The sequence below is a fragment of the Eleutherodactylus coqui genome, chromosome 1, assembly GCF_035609145.1.
Source record: "Eleutherodactylus coqui strain aEleCoq1 chromosome 1, aEleCoq1.hap1, whole genome shotgun sequence".
Lineage (NCBI taxonomy): Eukaryota > Metazoa > Chordata > Amphibia > Anura > Eleutherodactylidae > Eleutherodactylus > Eleutherodactylus coqui.
In genome coordinates, this window is record NC_089837.1 from 450819570 (window position 1) to 450837084 (window position 17515).

Sequence of the window (17515 nt, forward strand, 5' to 3'; positions counted from 1 at the left end):
TGCAGCCACAGGATCCTCCCTGTCTTTCCCTCTCATCTGTACAACCATTGCAGGATGGAAACAGGAAGCTGAACTATCAGAGCTCAGCTTCTTGCTGCAGACTGACGTTAGCTGGAAGATGATGTGAGATGGGGCATACAGGATCTCCGGTGAACCGATTGTGTGATCCTGAATTCTTAGCTCTTCCCAGAGGCAAAATGGTGCTGACTGGTGAAGTGCTGGTGATATTGTACCTGAACTGGTTGTCAACACACGATGCGGTTGAGTGGTGTATCTTGAGACCTGAGAAGCTTGTGGCTGTAGAGCACCCCAAGCTGCTTCCAGTACTTACCCGTTTCCACCTGGCCATCTACAGATGTATGCTATGTTCCCCCTGCCCTGATACCCTCTGTGGGGGTCCAATCTGACAAACCTAGGGCACCAGTTCAGGAGTATAGGGAGCGGTGTGTGTAAGCGAATGGGAGTAAAGAACAGTTTGGTTAGAGAGGGCGCATAGGGAGCAGTCTTTGTAAGGGGATTATAAGGTGCTGGCTGTGTGGGCGAGTAGTTTGTCTTATAGAGGTAGGACCATTGGGAGCAGTCTGTGAGATAAATTAGGGACCACAGAAGCAGTCTGTTAGAGAAAAGTTCAAGTACTTAGCTACCTTCAGCAAGCCCATTCAAGTGAATGGAGTGGCGGCATACATATTTGACCATTGCTGCCCATACTTCTGGATGCGTTGGGGTTTGGGGGGTCCCACTGGTCAGACCCCCACCAATCTGCCAGTGATCCCCATAACTTTCTATCATGGCTTGATGCTGTAGATCATTCCTTATAGGGTTCCTTGGGGTTTTTATGATATATGCTGTATAAAGGGCCAATCAACACTTAGGGTGCGTTCACACAAGTGTATTTTTGTGCGTACTTAGGTGCGTACATACGTCTGCACCTGGATACGAGCAAAAACACGCGTGAACACAGCTGCGTGCTTGTTGTCAATGGAGCCGCGGCTGCTGCCAGCGGATTTGCTGAGGTGCTCAGCCAATCACAGTCAGCTCTCGCCTGTCATTCATTCATGCGGTAGAGAATATGTAAAGCTCTTCCCTGAAAACCAATTCAGCTGTGCCAACAGACCGTTGTCTTCAATGGAGCTGCCGGCAGCAGCAGCACCTCCATTGAAGAGAATGCCTGCATTTTTTTTTTTTTTTTACACTAAGATCTTTCTTTTTCAGGGAAGGGTTTATATGTAAAGCCCTTCCCTGAAAAAGAATGCAGGGAGTCGGCAGACCATTGTTTTCAATGGAGCTGCCGTCAGCAGCCGCAAAGTACGGACATGTGAACACACCATAGGGAATGCATTGTTGCAAATAGAAGCGTGTTTCTGTGCGTGCGTACGTATGCACAAAAACACGCTTGTGTGAACGCACCCTTAGAGGGTAAATGAGAAATTAATTCACACCTCTGCAATCACGGTTGTAATGGATTTCAACTTGATCTAATTATCCTTACTGCCCCTCCATTATCAGATCTCAGTGGTATTCAACATGATAGTAGTTATCTTATGAAGAAATATTCTTAGTGATAGTGTTAAGCGAACCGAAAAATTCAAACCTTGATTGGGTCCAACTTTGCCAAAGGTTTGTTGCAGAGTGAACTTGAACATCAGGTGCTTTGTCGTGGCTGAACTGTGGTTATCCAGTGTTAGCACTGCTGCCTTGCAATGCTGGATTCCTAGATTCAAATCTGACCAGGGACAACATCTGCATAGAGATTTTGTATGTTTTCCCTGTGTTTTTGAATGTTTCCTCCCACACTCCAAAAACATGCTAATAGGTGAATACAAATTGTGGGTCCCAATAGGGACAGAACATTTCAAGCGATATAAAGGTGATTATGATGAAACACAGGGAGAACACACAAGCTCCATGCAAATACTGTCCTTGATCAGATTTGAACCTGGGATGTCTGTACTGCAAGGCAACAGAACTAACCGCTGAGCCTCACCACCTCCAGTGTTATTTACGTATTCTTAGGGTTATTCGTGAAGTTCCATTTTGGACCTAATTGAACTTTCTGCCAAAATTCAGTGAACCAGCCCAACCAAAATTTTCAAAAATTCGCCCAACACTACTTAGTGTATTGTATACAGAATAAAAAATGTCGGCCTCTACACTATTGATGATCAGAGTTGGTGATCTGTAACCTACCCTAAGGTAGGTCATCAATAATTGATTGCCTGGGGGTCGGCCGCTCAGGTCCCCATCCGATCACCAGTTCTGCTGGCGGGTGTACAGAGCAGGAAGCAGAAAGCTCTATATTCCCTGCAGCGGCCCGAGTTGATAAATACGGACACTGTTGCCATTGAATTCATTGTTATTATTTGGGAAATACAAGTATTTACTGATACAGTTGTGAAGGATACAATCATTTAAAGGTACCATCCAATTCATTTACTGCATGGACATGTGTTTGTATAGTTACACTCAGCCCAGTTGCCACCATAGACCCCACAATCCGTTACTGTAGGGATAATGTCCTGATAAATATAGTTAGGAGCAGATATCACTGTGGAAGAAAGATTATAGACTGCTGTATAAATGCCTGGATAATGCCTTGTGACAGAACAGGCAACACCAGGTGATTTATGATCCATGTAATTAATGGCTGCTGTTATCTGAGCAACACTTATAGTGTTATAATGGCATTTTCGGCATTCCTTGCATGGTGGAGCTGACAGTGATGTATAGGGTTACACTTGATGGGTATATGCTGCCCCTCATCTCTATGTGGCTCTCTGAAGTGTCTGATGTCCATAAAACACATTTGCCAGGAATGTGATACTATTCAGCAGAGTATACTGACAGCTCCGGGACTGTCACAATGTGAGTGCTCGGATTTTTTCCTGTTATTTTTAGCTTTTTCACATTTTTTATGCTTTGCAGCGTTCTGTGGTTAGAACAGTAGGGAGAAGCAGAAGTCTCTTTGGTATTATAAAGTCTTGGCACCTTCAGGCAGAATGTGCAGAGTTGTCATTATTTTTTAGTGCTCGCCAGTATACTGTAATATGTTAGTTATTTTTTACAGTTATTTCTTTTTTTACATTAATTCCAATGAAAATTTCTTGTTGGCAGGACTATAGTGCGGACGTATTGAGTCAGATCCAATTTAACCCCAGGTTGTTTGGGCTTTGGGGAGGTTTTCTGGATTTATGTAAAAAAAACTTTATTCATGGTATCATAAAAAGTTTTGCAAAACTTGTCTCAAACTTTGTGCCCAGATACTCCTAGAAGTGAAATGTATCCTGACTATGAGCTGGCATAAATCTGCGCTATAAGGGCTTCTTCACATGACCATATTTGCTCAAGTGTTTGCACACGCGAAATATGAGTGCAGTAAACACACGGAATAGAACCCATTGATTTCAATGCTTTCGCTCCTATAAGCATGTTTTGCGTTAACATTTCATGCACACGGAAAAAAATAGGACCTGCTCTATTTTCTTGTGTTTTGCGCAGCAAAAGTGCCATAGAGGTCTACAGGAGGTGCGAAGATACGCAAGAGGAAGGGTGTGCTACTGCGCAAAATGCTGGGGAAATGACACCTCTGGACCTTATTAGGCTTAAATAGCCATTAAATCCACGGAAAGCATGCGTCGCTTGCAACCACCAACCAAACATTGACATGACTAATTAGCCTAATGAGTTCCAGATCCGTTTTTTTTTTTTGCAGTGGAATTATGCTGTCTTTCATGCATCCGCTTGCATATTGCATGCGCATTTGTGCACCCCCCATAGACTTCTATGGCGAGCTTTGATGCGCAAATGCACAGCAAAATAGAGCATGCTGTGGTTTGGGGTTTTTTTTGTGACTGCAATGCGCAAAAGAAATATGTGCATGTGAACAAAGCCATTGAAGCAGTGGGTTCTATTCAGTGCGTGCGGCAAGCGTAAATTTTACGTGTGCGAAAATGCTCCCAATTGCGCCCGTGTGAAGCCGTCCTAAGTTATAGTAAGGTGACTGTCACACCCAAAAAGTTTAGGTGCAACTCCTATCAAACTACACAAACACCTGTCCGTCTGCTGCCCAATTAAAACGGGCGCAGCGCATTACCATGTATTGATATAACCTATTTCTTATTCGTGATACGGACAGGAATAGGACATGTGATGAGTTATTTCATGCGGATCATCAGTCTGCTTACTCCATATACTATAATGGGGCTGGGTGCTGCCTAAGGGTTAACACGAACAGCACACGACCCCAAATACTCTAGTGTGTGGGGGGCCTAAACCTGTTGGGCTGTGAGAGGCCATGCCAGTCCTACAAAGCCCTTCTCACATTTCTGAAAAGTGGCGTATCTGGGGTAAAATTTGAATGCTGCTAATTTTTTGATAAAAGATGCAACAAAATGTATGCCATCTCTTTACTCCCGGAAACTGACACAAGTGCCTTGATACATTTCCGCCTTTGGGTTTCTATTTGTCATCATTTTCAACATTTTTGTTTAGTCCTAGTAAAAAGCAGCACTCATTGATACCCGCAGAGTGCCTCGCATGACATGTACAACACATATCCGACGTTGCGGTCGTATCGTGGTTTATTGCCATGACTACTACATAATCATGGCAAAACACAGCGCTCTTTTCAAAGTTGCAGCAAAACTGCTGCATTTTCTCTGCTTTTGGAAAAATTGGACATAACTGCAACTTCTGAATATACCCCAATGGGCCATTTACCCAACAAGCCATGCAGGCGAGTCAGTTCATGCTGGGATGTTTCTACTTTGGTGCAGAATTACCGCAGATTTCCCCCTTTGTGTTACACGGAGTGGAGCTCACGCTGAAACTCTCTAGCAGAAATTGACACGCCGTTCCTTTATAAATCTGCATTGCAGGTCAATTTATGCTGTGGGTTTTTTTCTGCAGCACGTTGATAGAATTTCTTGAAATCTCCTCCACATTGCTGTAATCTGCAGTATTAACACTATGTGTGGACTTACCTACAAGTACCGCGCTAGAATAGGGCCCAGTCTTTTAACTTAGTGGAGGCAGTAGTGTGGAGGAATAAGGCCGCTTTCAGACACGCCGCTTTTTATGGTGATTAGCGCAGTGTCCCGAGCGCCGCAGAGTTCAAAAACGCTGCTTAAAATTGTGGTAAAAATGCAGCGATTCCGAGCCGTGTTTTCTGAATGCATATGTGAGAGTGGCCTATCATCTCTGTGAATCACGGCCTTGATATCGCGCTTGTCAATATGCGATTTCCTCGCTGGTGTGAGGCGTTTTTATATCAAAACCTCCTCACATAACTTAGGGGAAGTAGTATTCCTTCGCCGTGGCTGACCGTCGCTGTGGAGGATCGCAGAGTGTCTCCCATTGTTTTCAATGGGGGGACTTCGCACCTCACCGCCTGCACCTAGTATGTGGTGCGATTCTACCGTTGGCTTAATTGAAAACAATGGGCGATGTGATGTGAGAGCACGCTGAAAGATAGGACGAGATGAGATTTGTATCTCGCATCACATTGCGATGCGGGATACAATTGCTGATATGTGTGACCCCATTCAATAGAATAAAGTTCATATTCATGCAGGATTTGTGTGTCTCGCAACTCACAAATCTCGCACGATTTTCTTGGCCATATGAAAACAACCTGAGGGTTCCTTTGCACGAGCGTGTTTTTGCGCGTACATTAGTGCGCACCTAGGTATGAGCAAAAGCACGAGTGTATTCAGCTGCGTGCATTGTTTTCAACCCCTGAATTGTTTTCATGGAAGGGCAGATGTTTCATTCATCCCCGCTAGTAAAAAGAATTCCCTGCTGCTACATCTGCCACATCTGTGACAGATGCAGCAGAGGAATTCTTCTATTCCCTACTGCAGCTGTCACACATGACATCTGCGGTAGAGGATCCTGCTGCCAGCACCCGTCAATGGATTTCAGGGAAGGGCTTTAATATAAGTGTAAAAAAATCCCCCTGCTGAAAGAGCTGATTGTGATTGGCTGAGGCATTTAAAAGTGTTTTAAAAGAAAAAAAAAATACTCAGCTGCCGCGGCTCAGCCACGACTTCTGGTGTTGTCCCCGTCTCTGTAGTTCTAAGCTATCAGCAGCCGGGGATTTAAAATCTGCGTCTGCTGGTAGATCTGATTGTGATTGGCTGAGCGCTTCAGCCAATCACAAGCAGAGCTCCTAGCAGGCGGAGATTTTTAATCCCTGCATGCTGATAGATCAGCAGGCTACAGAGTCGGGGACAGAGCCAGAAGTCGCTGCTGAGCCCTGGCAGCCGTCAATGGATTTCAGGGAAGGGCTTCATAAGCCCTTCCCCGAAAAGCCATTAAAATAGTGTAAAAAAATAAATAAATAAAATACTCACCTGCCTTCAGCTGCCAGAGCTCAGTGGCGACTTCTCTGGTTAGAAGGGTCCCCTAGTGATGCGCTGGAACACACAGTGATCAACTATGATAAATTCACCAGCAGCACTCCTACAGTGAAATAAAGCCTTAGGCTGCGGTTACACAGGGCGGAATTGCCGCAGAATTTCCACATGCATTCTTAAGCCTGAGACTAAGCAGCAAAGCGGACGAGATTTGCAAAAACATTGTCAATTGTATCACCATTTTTGCTGTGGACTCTCTTCTTTCTATAGGGGGAGAGATTCCCGTAGTGGAATACAGGCGAACAAGCCGCTTCAAACGCGCGTGGGTTTTGAAGCAGCTTTTCCACTGCGGAAATCTAGCGGAATTACCGTGCGGTCCTGCTGCGGACATTCAACGAGATTTCCATAGGATTTCCGTCCTGTGGGAACCCAGCCTTAGGGCGGCTTCAGACAACCATAAGCGTAAAAACGATAGTATGACCATCGCATCATAAAAAGTTGCGCAATTGGTAGCATTTTGGCGCATTTTACTGTACTTTCTGCACTGGGGCCGTTCACATCGCACCATGATTGAAAAGGCTGTGCAGTCTAATTAGTGCCAATTGTTAACGATCTCCCTACAAAATTGCACATTGTGCAATTTCGCGGGCGTCTGGTGCCTTATGTGCGCAAATGTCTGCGAAAATACAGCATATTGCTTTTTTTTTGTTGCGTGAAATGCGTGCACAAAAGCAGAAGTGTGAATGAACCCATTGAAAATCTGCCTTTAGGCTGGGATCCCACAGGGCGGAATCCCGACGGAAATCTCGTGGTTTGGCCGCAGCAAAAAAAACGCGAGATTTCCGCCGGGAAAGTGCTGCTTTAAAACCTGTGGCACTTAGCCGGGGGTTTTGGAGCGGCTTGGCCACATGCTTTCCCATTGTGACTGGCACTCCCATAGAGAGCAGTGTGCCTGCAAAGGAAAAAAAAAATTACCAGGCTGCGGGAGTCCGCGCTGCAGCACCAGCTAATGCCAGCTTTGCCGCGACAGATTGGCCGTCCCGTGTGGACGAGATTTTTGACAAATCTCGTCCACATGGCCGCCCAATACCGGGATTAGCGGCCGCAGGCGGATTTGCTGCAGCGAAACTCCGGACGGAATTTCCGTGGCAAATCCACCCTGTGTAAACTCAGCCTTATTACACATCTTTCCTAAGGTGCAGGTAACAGTATTTATAGATATACTTTACAGCAGCCTCATGGGCCGTTGCACAGTAAACAGAAGGGGACTCACTGACTTCTATTGGTCGTGGACATGCTCTACGACTTGTGTAGAAGTCATTGCGTAGGGAGGGGCAGGAGGTGGGTTGTTTTCTCTACAGAACAGCTGGTATTAGGTTTAGTGGCCGGAGTGAAAACTGCAGGATATTAGAATTTTCCTACAGCTATAGATCGGGACATCAAAAATCTAAAAAAAAAAATTGCAAAAACTTTTTACAAAATATGTTTAATATAAAAACTCGATTTATTCAATAGATCATTTTTTGATGATATAGTCCCTTTAATTGTCTGCACTGTTTTATTCCAGCCTACAGCACTGGCGATCAAGGAGTTCCTTACATTACTGGCGGTGTGTCACACAGTAGTGCCAGAAAAAGAAGAAGATAAAATAATCTATCAGGCCTCCTCCCCAGGTGAGATACGGGCCAACACTGCAACCTCTTCACAAAATTGGCATGACTTTTTCTATACTGTAGGGCGACATCCTGATAGGTATATGCCATTCTGCTGGGTGGGGGGTGGAGTCGGTGGGGAGGGGTCATGTAAAAAAGACTTTTCCGGAAGTGGTTGAGATTTTTAAAAAGCATTAGACAAGTTGCTATTAGCAGTGTATTAATACATGGTGGATTCTGTAGTGGATCTTTGCTGCAATTTTGTGCAAACCCCTATAAAAATCCTTAACCCCTTGAGTGGCGGGTTTCCTAGCACCCTGTCGTGCCCACCAGGGCAGGTTTTTTAAAATGGTCTAATCATTGAATTTCAACTAATTTTGCAGTTGCGTCTCAAGAGCCATAACTTTTTCATTTCTCCATTGACATGGCCATGTGAGGGCTTGTTTTTTGCGGGACAAGTTGTGATTTTTTTTAAACAGGGGGGAGGAAAAAAAGAAATGGGGAAAAAAGAAAAAAAGGGGCCATATTAAGGGGTTAAATAATGTATTACCTTCCTTCTCTGGGTCATTACGACGCATGGATACCACATGTGTGATTGTATTTTTGATTTTTTACAAAGTAAAGGGAGACAAGTGTTTTTATAATGTTTTTTTATAATTTTGTACCTTTTTTTTTTTTTTTTTTTATTTATTTTTTCCCTTTAGGGGACTTCCACAAGGACCCATCAGGACCCCTGATCACATTCCGGGGGTCCGATGGTGACAGCCCTTTACATGCTGCAGTGACAGCCCTTTACATGCTGCAGTCACATAGACTGCCGCATGTAAAGGGTTAACACAGCAGAGATCGGAGGTTTTCTCTGATCTCTGCTGTAAGAGCTGGTACCTAGCTGTCCTCTAACAGCCAAGCACCAGCTCTCCCTGCCACAGAGACCATCAGCTTGCTTCTGACAAGCCGATGGTCTCTATGGCAACCTGTAAACAAAGCAGGAGATTGCCAGCATATCGGCAATATCTTCTGCTGGTTTTTCAAAGCCCTTGCTTTGTTCTCTGTGGGACTGTGCAGGCAGAGCACACTGTCACAGCTTGTGGCATTGTGCTCTGCAGCTCCCATAGTGATACATAGCCCCTATGAGCAGTGGAGCTCGTCCCGGAAAATTTCCGGGCGCGCCACTCAAGGGGTTAAAGCTGGCCTGTGTAAATGCAATTTTAGGCCTCCTTCAGTTGTAATGCGTTTTCTGGCATTTGCTACTAAGAAAAAAACAGCATCGAAATTAGATCTTTTTAGATGATTTCTGCATTTTAAAGTTGTGTTGAGGATTCCGTTCCGGGAGCAGGAAAGGGGAATTATCTATTGGTCCAGTGCTTCTAAAATAAAGAATGTAAAAAAACATTGGAAATATTCTACTCTTGTTGTTGAGTCCACAGTTTGTTTTTTGACCTTTTATGTGTCTCTTCAGTCTTTTCAGACCCATAGTAAGAGACCGCAAAAAACCACCCCATGTAATCTAATCCTGGACACATACACCCATCTGTCCCCTATCCTAACCAGAAGGGGACAGGTGGAGGATGACTATGGTATCAGACCACACAAGGCTGATAATCTGCAACCATTGAAACATGAATCTGATATGGATCCGCGTCGGGACTGGCTGGGATATTTATGTCAAGAGTTCTTGCAAAATTGTTTGTTTCATTAGATTAGTAAAAAATTGGTTGCCGAGGCAGTAAACGGGGACAAACCTCAAACATGTGCAACTATTTACGAGTTGGTAGGGTACCCAAAAGAAATGGGATTCTTTTTTTGGATGGTCGGCGTTACTACTGTAGTACGGGCTTCTGTTGCTGGGTAAACGTCTGCTGAACCCTTCGGAGCCGGTCTACCCGCCGACGTTGTTGGGGAAGGCTGCATTCAGATTTTTTTTTCTTCTAACAAGTTGTTCAGTTTTCCGCCTATTTTGTGATATCTGATTCATACGAACAACTGGAAGGTTTTGTTTTCTATTCCACTGCTCAAAGCGCTCGGAAACAGAGTGGCACAGAGCGAGATCGGGTGAATACGGAGGGTGAGGCACGGGTATTTTATACTGTTTTGTTTGTCAAAAATTGCTTAAGACTCTGAGTGGACAAACAGATGACTGGTTCTCCCATCATGACAACACACTTATGCATCCCGTCTCCTGGCAGCTGCTAGTGAGCGTTGTGCTGAAGGCCAGGGGATGTATAAACGGTATCACCCCACAATCACCTGACCCTTAGGGCTCATTCACACGGGCGTCAAAATTGTGCAGAAAATAGCCATGCAAACAAAAACCACAGCTAACTCACGCGAAAATTGTGTGAATGGATGACTTTTCCGTGCTGAAGACCTGAGCTGTATCAGTGTTGATGAGTGATGGAAAAAATGCACTGCTGTTCGGGAGTTTGGGGATGGGAAAGAAAGATCTCGACTGCAGCCCCGAAGTCCCTCTGAGCGGCAAGTTTTCACTTTTTAAATGTCCCGCTGTAAGCTCCTGTTAGTGCCTGGCGGGGAGGAAGGGAGTCCCTGCAGTGATGAAGTAAACTCCTGCTGGAGATTCTCTTCAGCCCTGCTGGGGCTTCCCTTCATCTCCCCAATGGTTCCCTTCATCACGCGGGATGAGGGGACTCCCTGGGGCTTCCCTTCATTTCCTCGGAGAGTCCCCTCATCCCCACAATGAGAACCCACCGGGAGATGAAGGGGGTCCCCCAGGGCTTTGCGCACCCTCTATAGACTTCTATGGAGCCCTTTGGTGCACAAATGCACACAAAATAGAGCAAGTTCTATTTTTTTGCGTGAAATCGTGAACTGCTGAGGAAAAATTTCCTCTGTATGTGAACTTGCCTAAATGGAGATGTCTCCTGCAGAACTTTTATCAACAGTGACCCGGATTCATACGGGCGTACTTTCATATGAAGTTTTCCGTGCTCAACATACAGAAAATAGAACCAATTGATTTCAACGGGTTCATTCACAAGCGCGTATATTGCGTATGCAATTGTGTAATGCAAAAAAATCACCCAGCTTGCTCTACTTTCCTGCGCATTTTACGTCCTCACTCAATAAAGAACTTGGCCATTTCGATGGTGAGAGTATCGGTGTGAAAAATACATTGATGTAAGTGTGCATTAAATACACAACGTTCATTCTGCTAAAATGCAGTGCAAAAACATGCACAAATACACTTACGCTCGTGTGAAGCTAGCCTAATACGTTTTTTTTCAAAGACGCGTATTTCTGCGAACATTGACGTATTTTATTTTTCTGCGCGCACATATAGTACGGATTAGCGCTTGCTAAATATACGCACCAATGCTTTCAGCTATTGAAACGGCCAAATTCTTTAATAAGTGCCAGATGTGTTCTAGAGCTTGCTACTATTTTGTTTGCACTATGCAATTTCATTGTAGCGCATGCTCGACGGTTTCTTGCACAAATACGTCCGCGTGAATCCAGCCTAAGTCAAATTTAAAGAAACTTAATTGTCATTAGTCTTTCCAAAGCGAGTAAAGACTAGTGATTGAGGTATAGGAGAGAAATTGGGGGTGAGGATTTGGAGATAAGGGACATATTCAGGGTAGGGGGTATAGAAGTTCATGGCATATCGTACTCTTTTCAGTCTATGGCAGGCAGTAATATATAGCCTCCTCCATGTAGCTAAGATCCAGGTAAGGATCAGAGGGTCTTCTGAAGTGAGTGTCCCTCACCATTGAGTATTTGGGGCATCTCAACAGTACGCAGGCCTCATCCTCCATGGCCTCCTGGTTGCGCTGTTGGCACTGTCTGCTCCCCCTGGGCTTGTACTTCTGTCTGTGCCACCATAATTCATTGGACGGACTGCGGGCGTTCAGTCTTTACCAATTCAGGATGGGCTGTTTTCTGGGGTTTGGTAGTATTTCCAGATATCGAGATGTTTGTAGTCATTATTCCTATCATGTTCTGTAATCAGTCTGTGTATAAGGTGGGGATGTGTTCTGCTTCTACATATGTTACTCTGGTGATTGGGATATAACTCTGGGCTGAAAGTACAAGACATAACAGTAAGTTGCCTCATGTATCAGGAATGGCGCGGCCCAGATTACTCTGTATTTTCTGTTCTATTCATAATCTCATTGTGTTCTGCAGATGAAGGAGCTCTAGTAAAAGGAGCTCGAAAATTGGGCTACGCATTCACCGGCCGAACGCCAGACTCCGTCATTATCGATGCAGTAAGTGTAACTATTCTTTTTTTATACACGGACCCAACTTTTATGGCTCATAAAGTGAAACTCTCCTAATCCAGTGCCCAGAAAATCTGATAATAAAGCACTTGTTTTGCAGCAGAGAACTGCAATATGGTAAACTATAAAGACCAGATTGAGCAAATACAACCAAAGGGGAACAATGATATTAGTAGTTTTGTGCTCTCTTCCTGAAGGTCGGCCAGGAGCAAATTTTTTATGCTTTTAAATTGTTGTCCAGGTTTACTGTTGAGCGACCCGAAGCAGTCAACTTCTATTTTGGGTCGAGCTTTGTTAAAACTGAAACCGAACCTCCGGCGGTTTGTCTTTGCCAAGCCCGCTAAAATAATTCTACTTTTTTACCTTTCTTTTTCCTACATATTCCTTTTCCTTTTTTTCTTCATTAACTTTACCTTAAAAACAGCTCAAAAGTACTTAGATACACTCCTAGGTGACTTAAGAATGTTATACAGGCCTTTTATGGCTCAGAAACAGTGTTATACACTGGTTTTAGAGGTATTGGTGAAGTTGCGGTTTTGTTCGAGCTACTTTGGACCAGAGCAAACTTTTTGTCAAAACTCAACCGACCAGTAGAACTAAAGTTTTCAAAAGTTCACTTATCACTGTCCCAGTTATTTAATATGTGGCTGCATCTAGATCCCATTGATTCTAGATGAAAGGATGTCTATTGTCCATCACAGGGTCTACTGTGACCCTATTGCCCAGAAGAACAAGAGCAGGATCTTTTAGCATAGTGCAAGTAAGGCACAAGAGGCAAAATTAGTCTCTTCAAAACTTAATAGCTCAACTAAATCAACCATCACTGGCAATGAAGGACAGCTTCTTAATTTGATTACTTAGGGGCAGTCCTTTTTCAAACTACACTGATGAGAGGCAACACCCCCCAAAAAAAGTCTGTCTGTACCTGGTTATCTTTTCCTTCTGGAGAAAACTCTGACATAGGCCGCCTGCAGACGGCCAGGTCGGATTCCGCTGCGAGAATTCTTGGAGCAGGATGCAGACCCGTGTCCCTGCAGAGGTCTGAGGCTCACCCGCTACCAGCATCTTCCATCTCCTGCTATGCGCTGGCTGTCGACCAGCCGGCGCAAGCGCACAGCGGAGCTGGCCCGGCAGTACTGACATTTATGTGTGGGCCACTGCGAGACTCGCACAGAAATAGAATATGCCACGATTTGTTTTCAGTGTGTGATTTCACGCGGACAAATCACGGCCGTCTGCATAGGATTACGTTTTGCAATGCAATCCTATGCAGGCAAGCATGGGCAGAAATTCTGCAGGAAATCCCGCTGCAGAACTTCCACCCGTGTGCAGGGGGCCTTTGGCTTATATTCCCCGTATTGTTATAAGGCTTGTTAATAGATCAGACATTGACGTGCAGGAATACTACTTTCTAATAGGTGGCGCTGTAGAGGCATTGTTCCATCTTCTCATTTGCATAATTTTCCCAGAGGAGCATGCATGGCCTTGAAAATCTCTTCACACCTACTAGGTGCTTACCCTGAGGTCCATGTAAGCAACACTGCATATCGAAGCCCTTGCAGTTTCATGCTGCTTGAGGCTAACCACAATGACATTCCCCACCAATCATGCAATTTGCCATATTGCACAGGACATGATCAGACTAACACACCTGAGAACCACTGCCCTCCACAACATAACTGTGTGCTTTGTCATATAAAGTATTACGACAGATTACATATAATAAAAACATAAAGTTTATCCCCTGAGCTCCACCTGCAAAGAAAGAAAAGCATGAAATCATTTTTAACATATCAATCAGAACATCACTCCTATATTTCCATGAGTATGTGCACCACTCCTCTAGACCTTATGGAACCTGTACATATACCGTGATTGTTTCTTTTGTCCACTAGGTGGCAGTGTTACCACAATTACATCTATTGGCTGTTAAAATCTACATTTAAAATGTTTTGTTTTCTAGATGGGGACCGAACAGACCTTTGAACTTCTCAATGTATTGGAATTCTCAAGGTAACTTTACCCAGCGCTTATCAGCCATTTAATTGCATATCTCCCACATGCAGCGAGTTTATCTTTTTGTTCGCACTATCTGTTAGTTCAATCAATATTCTGCTCCGTAATGTATATTATTAAATCATTATTTGATCATCGAGAGGGGAACCGTGCATTGGTTCGCATTACCCCTCTTACCGCAAGGAAAATATTTCTGGCATATGAAAGGGAACTCAGAGTATCTTTTACACATCTAATGTTCAAGGATAATAAACTTCAAGAAGGGAAATAATGAACTGATTATTAGAAGGTTCTTGGGTAAATCGTTCTTTCCTATCTTGAGATCCTGATGTATTAGAGAGTCTTTAAAAAGTGTGAATTTATTCAGTTGCCACAGGATCCTATGTTCACGGATGAAACGATTGAGAGGGATTAATACTAGAAGAAGCCGCCATATGGTTCACAAGTTTGAATGAAATTCCATATTCCGGAATTTTAGGTTGCACTGAGTTTTAAAGTCTTTTAAAGGGATGTCCACCTGAAAAACTAGATTGATATTACTACTTTACATCCAAAATTTTAAAAAAATGAAGCAACTATGCAAATGGCCTTGATTAAAAAATCCCTACTTTTGTGTCTCCAGCTTCTATGCAGACCTATGTGTAAAGTGCATCCAAACTCTGTAGTCTGATCGCCACATGCCGTCTCCCTTCCATCTGTCCCCTACTTCTTCACATCATACATATTGCAAGATCAGACTGCGCAGAGTTTGTTTGTAGTTTACACACATTTGCAGACATATTGTTCTGCGTTGAGATTTTCTTCACTTTTTGTCTTTCAGCTGTTTTGCCGAAATTTAAAAATAATAGTTGCAAAAGTGAACATAACATTTTAACTGCTTCACGACCGCCAACGGTAAATTAACATTGTGCCGTTATACAGGGCGGACTCGGCAGCCATCAACAATTGCCACAATTGAAGCTAGCTCCCATCGCAGCAGTTAACTATCTAGATTCTTCGGTCAAAGCTGATTGCGCTTCTAAACAGAAAGCCTGAGGGGGGTCCTCTTTGGTGATCCTTTAGCCCTCCCCCGCAATCAGGTGCTGGGTGCTGATGAGCTAGCATAGCGGCCTAGGGCCTAGTGAAGACTCCCAGGGTTGCCATGCATGGATGCCTATCAAGTCCTGCCTGTAGCAGGGCTAAATAGGCATAATTGAAAATCACTATATACTGCATTACTGAAGTAGTGCAGTACATTGTACAAGTGATAAGGAGATCACAACAACAAGTGCTTTATGGGGAACAAAAAAAAAAGGTAGAATTATTCCAGTTGCCAGATTGGACTCAGGAAGAAATTTTTTTCCCTTAAATGGGGAAAATTTGCTTCTACCTCATTGGCGTTTTTTGCCTTCCTCTGGATCAACATTGGGGAGTAATAGGCTAAACTGGATGGACATATGTCTTTTTTTTTTCGGCCTTACGTACGATGTTACTAGAAAAAGACTTCTTTTTTTTTTTAAACATTAAAAAATCTAAAATATTATAAGTTTAAAAAAAAAAAAATTCCCATTTTTCCCATACAAATTTTAATAATGAACAGCCCACAAATAGTTGGTATCACTGCGTTCATAAAAGTCCAAACTGTTAAAATATCACTAGATACAGCCCAGGACTTCAGATTACCTTAAAATCAATGGAGTTGCTGATCAATGCATACTATGTTAACAGCCGTCTCCATATGGTTTTGGTCCCTATAAACAAACCTGATTGGTTTGATCATATAGATTAGTATGATATAGCCATTTCTATCCACTCCCCCAATAGCATTCCTATAGATATATCTCAGGGGACAAACAGCAGATGTCTGGGGACTCTTGGGCTGCCCCTTACCCATCAGACTGTTGGCTGACCCTGCGGGAATCAGAATGTTTTATTATCATTTATCTAATGTGTATCCTAATATAAATTCCTGTCCACAAGTCCTATTAGAACATATGGATAATATGGGTCACACACTGAGGACCGCCCTCTCTTAACCAGAACGAAGAACCACTAACAGAGTATCTCTTGCTGTGATAGAACCAGCTTCACCCTGTATTACATGTTCCACAATTCATTTGCATACCTTGTTCCCAGGGAGCATTGCATCGCCTGTATATAAGACATCTGGCGCCAACTTGACACCATCCACATGGAGAAACTTTATTCTTCCAGATCCACATCAAAGGCCATTTACCTAGCCAATCAATACCCATCTCTGCACTGATAAGGGGCAAACACCCTGAAACAGCCTGTCTGCAAATGGTTGTCCTTTCCCTATGGAGAAGACCCTGATTTGACTTACATCCCAGTCATATTGCCAGCCCATTGAAAGGTCGCATATTAACTGGCAGTGTGGAGGGAGGTACTTTTTGTCTTCTACTAGCTCATTAATGCTGGTCTATAATGCTACACATGCAGCAAACTTTAACTTTACTTTTTTAAAGACGTTTCTTACGTTATATATGTCATTTTAAAGCTTGCTGAGGCTGTACATTGCATCCCTATCAGCTATTTGCTGGTGGTTTGACAAGTGAAACCTTCCACCAGCCTTGGTTGGAATAGGAGTTGCCATAATGAGATGACACCTTTTAAGAGTTTTATACTTTTGTATGAATGGATATGAAATAATTGAGAAGTTTTGACCATCCACCACCTACGAAACTCCAGTAATGCTGGAATTCTCTTGTATATATACTGTATTCAGCAAATACGGATGCGACCTAGAAATATTGATATCTATAAAGTCACTTTTCCATATAAAGCATTCTTCCAGTTTCTACCTTCCTGATGAATGTATTATTCAAAGAGTATGCTATAACAGCCTGATGGCTGAGGGTCCAGAAGGGGGAACCAAATCTATCCGAAAAACTCCTGTGATCCCCATTCCTTGATTCACGTTTATTTCTGTTAGAGGTGACATAAATTGGCACTAACATCCATAGAGTTCAATGGAGAGGGCTGCGAACAAGTACAGCGTCTTGTCTAAGCACTTCTATTAGAACGTCGGCTGGTCTAAATTGGGAAATGGGGCAATGGACCTCTGTTCTTCTAGGTGAGACCCTAGCGTAGGTGAGACCCTGACCTATTCAAGGCGTTATTACCGTGTTTCCCCGAAAATAAGACAGTGTCTTATATTAATTTTGTTCAAAAAGGTTTAACTTTTTTTCATGTCTAGCTGCCTGGACACTATTTAAATTGACTTTTTAAATTAACTGTTAGCAGGGCTTAATTTTGG

At 43.5% G+C, this 17515-nt stretch overlaps 1 protein-coding gene across 1 annotated transcript in view; it reads left to right on the forward strand.

Annotated features, from left to right (window-relative positions):
• ATP8A2 (ATPase phospholipid transporting 8A2) overlaps positions 1–17515 on the forward strand; it is a 565764-nt gene that overhangs the window by 137655 nt on the left and 410594 nt on the right. The window contains exons 18-20 of the mRNA XM_066588982.1: positions 7921–8026; positions 12149–12231; positions 14207–14256. Of these exons, the coding sequence (XP_066445079.1) occupies positions 7921–8026; positions 12149–12231; positions 14207–14256 (239 nt within the window). The remainder of the gene's footprint in view (positions 1–7920; positions 8027–12148; positions 12232–14206; positions 14257–17515) is intronic.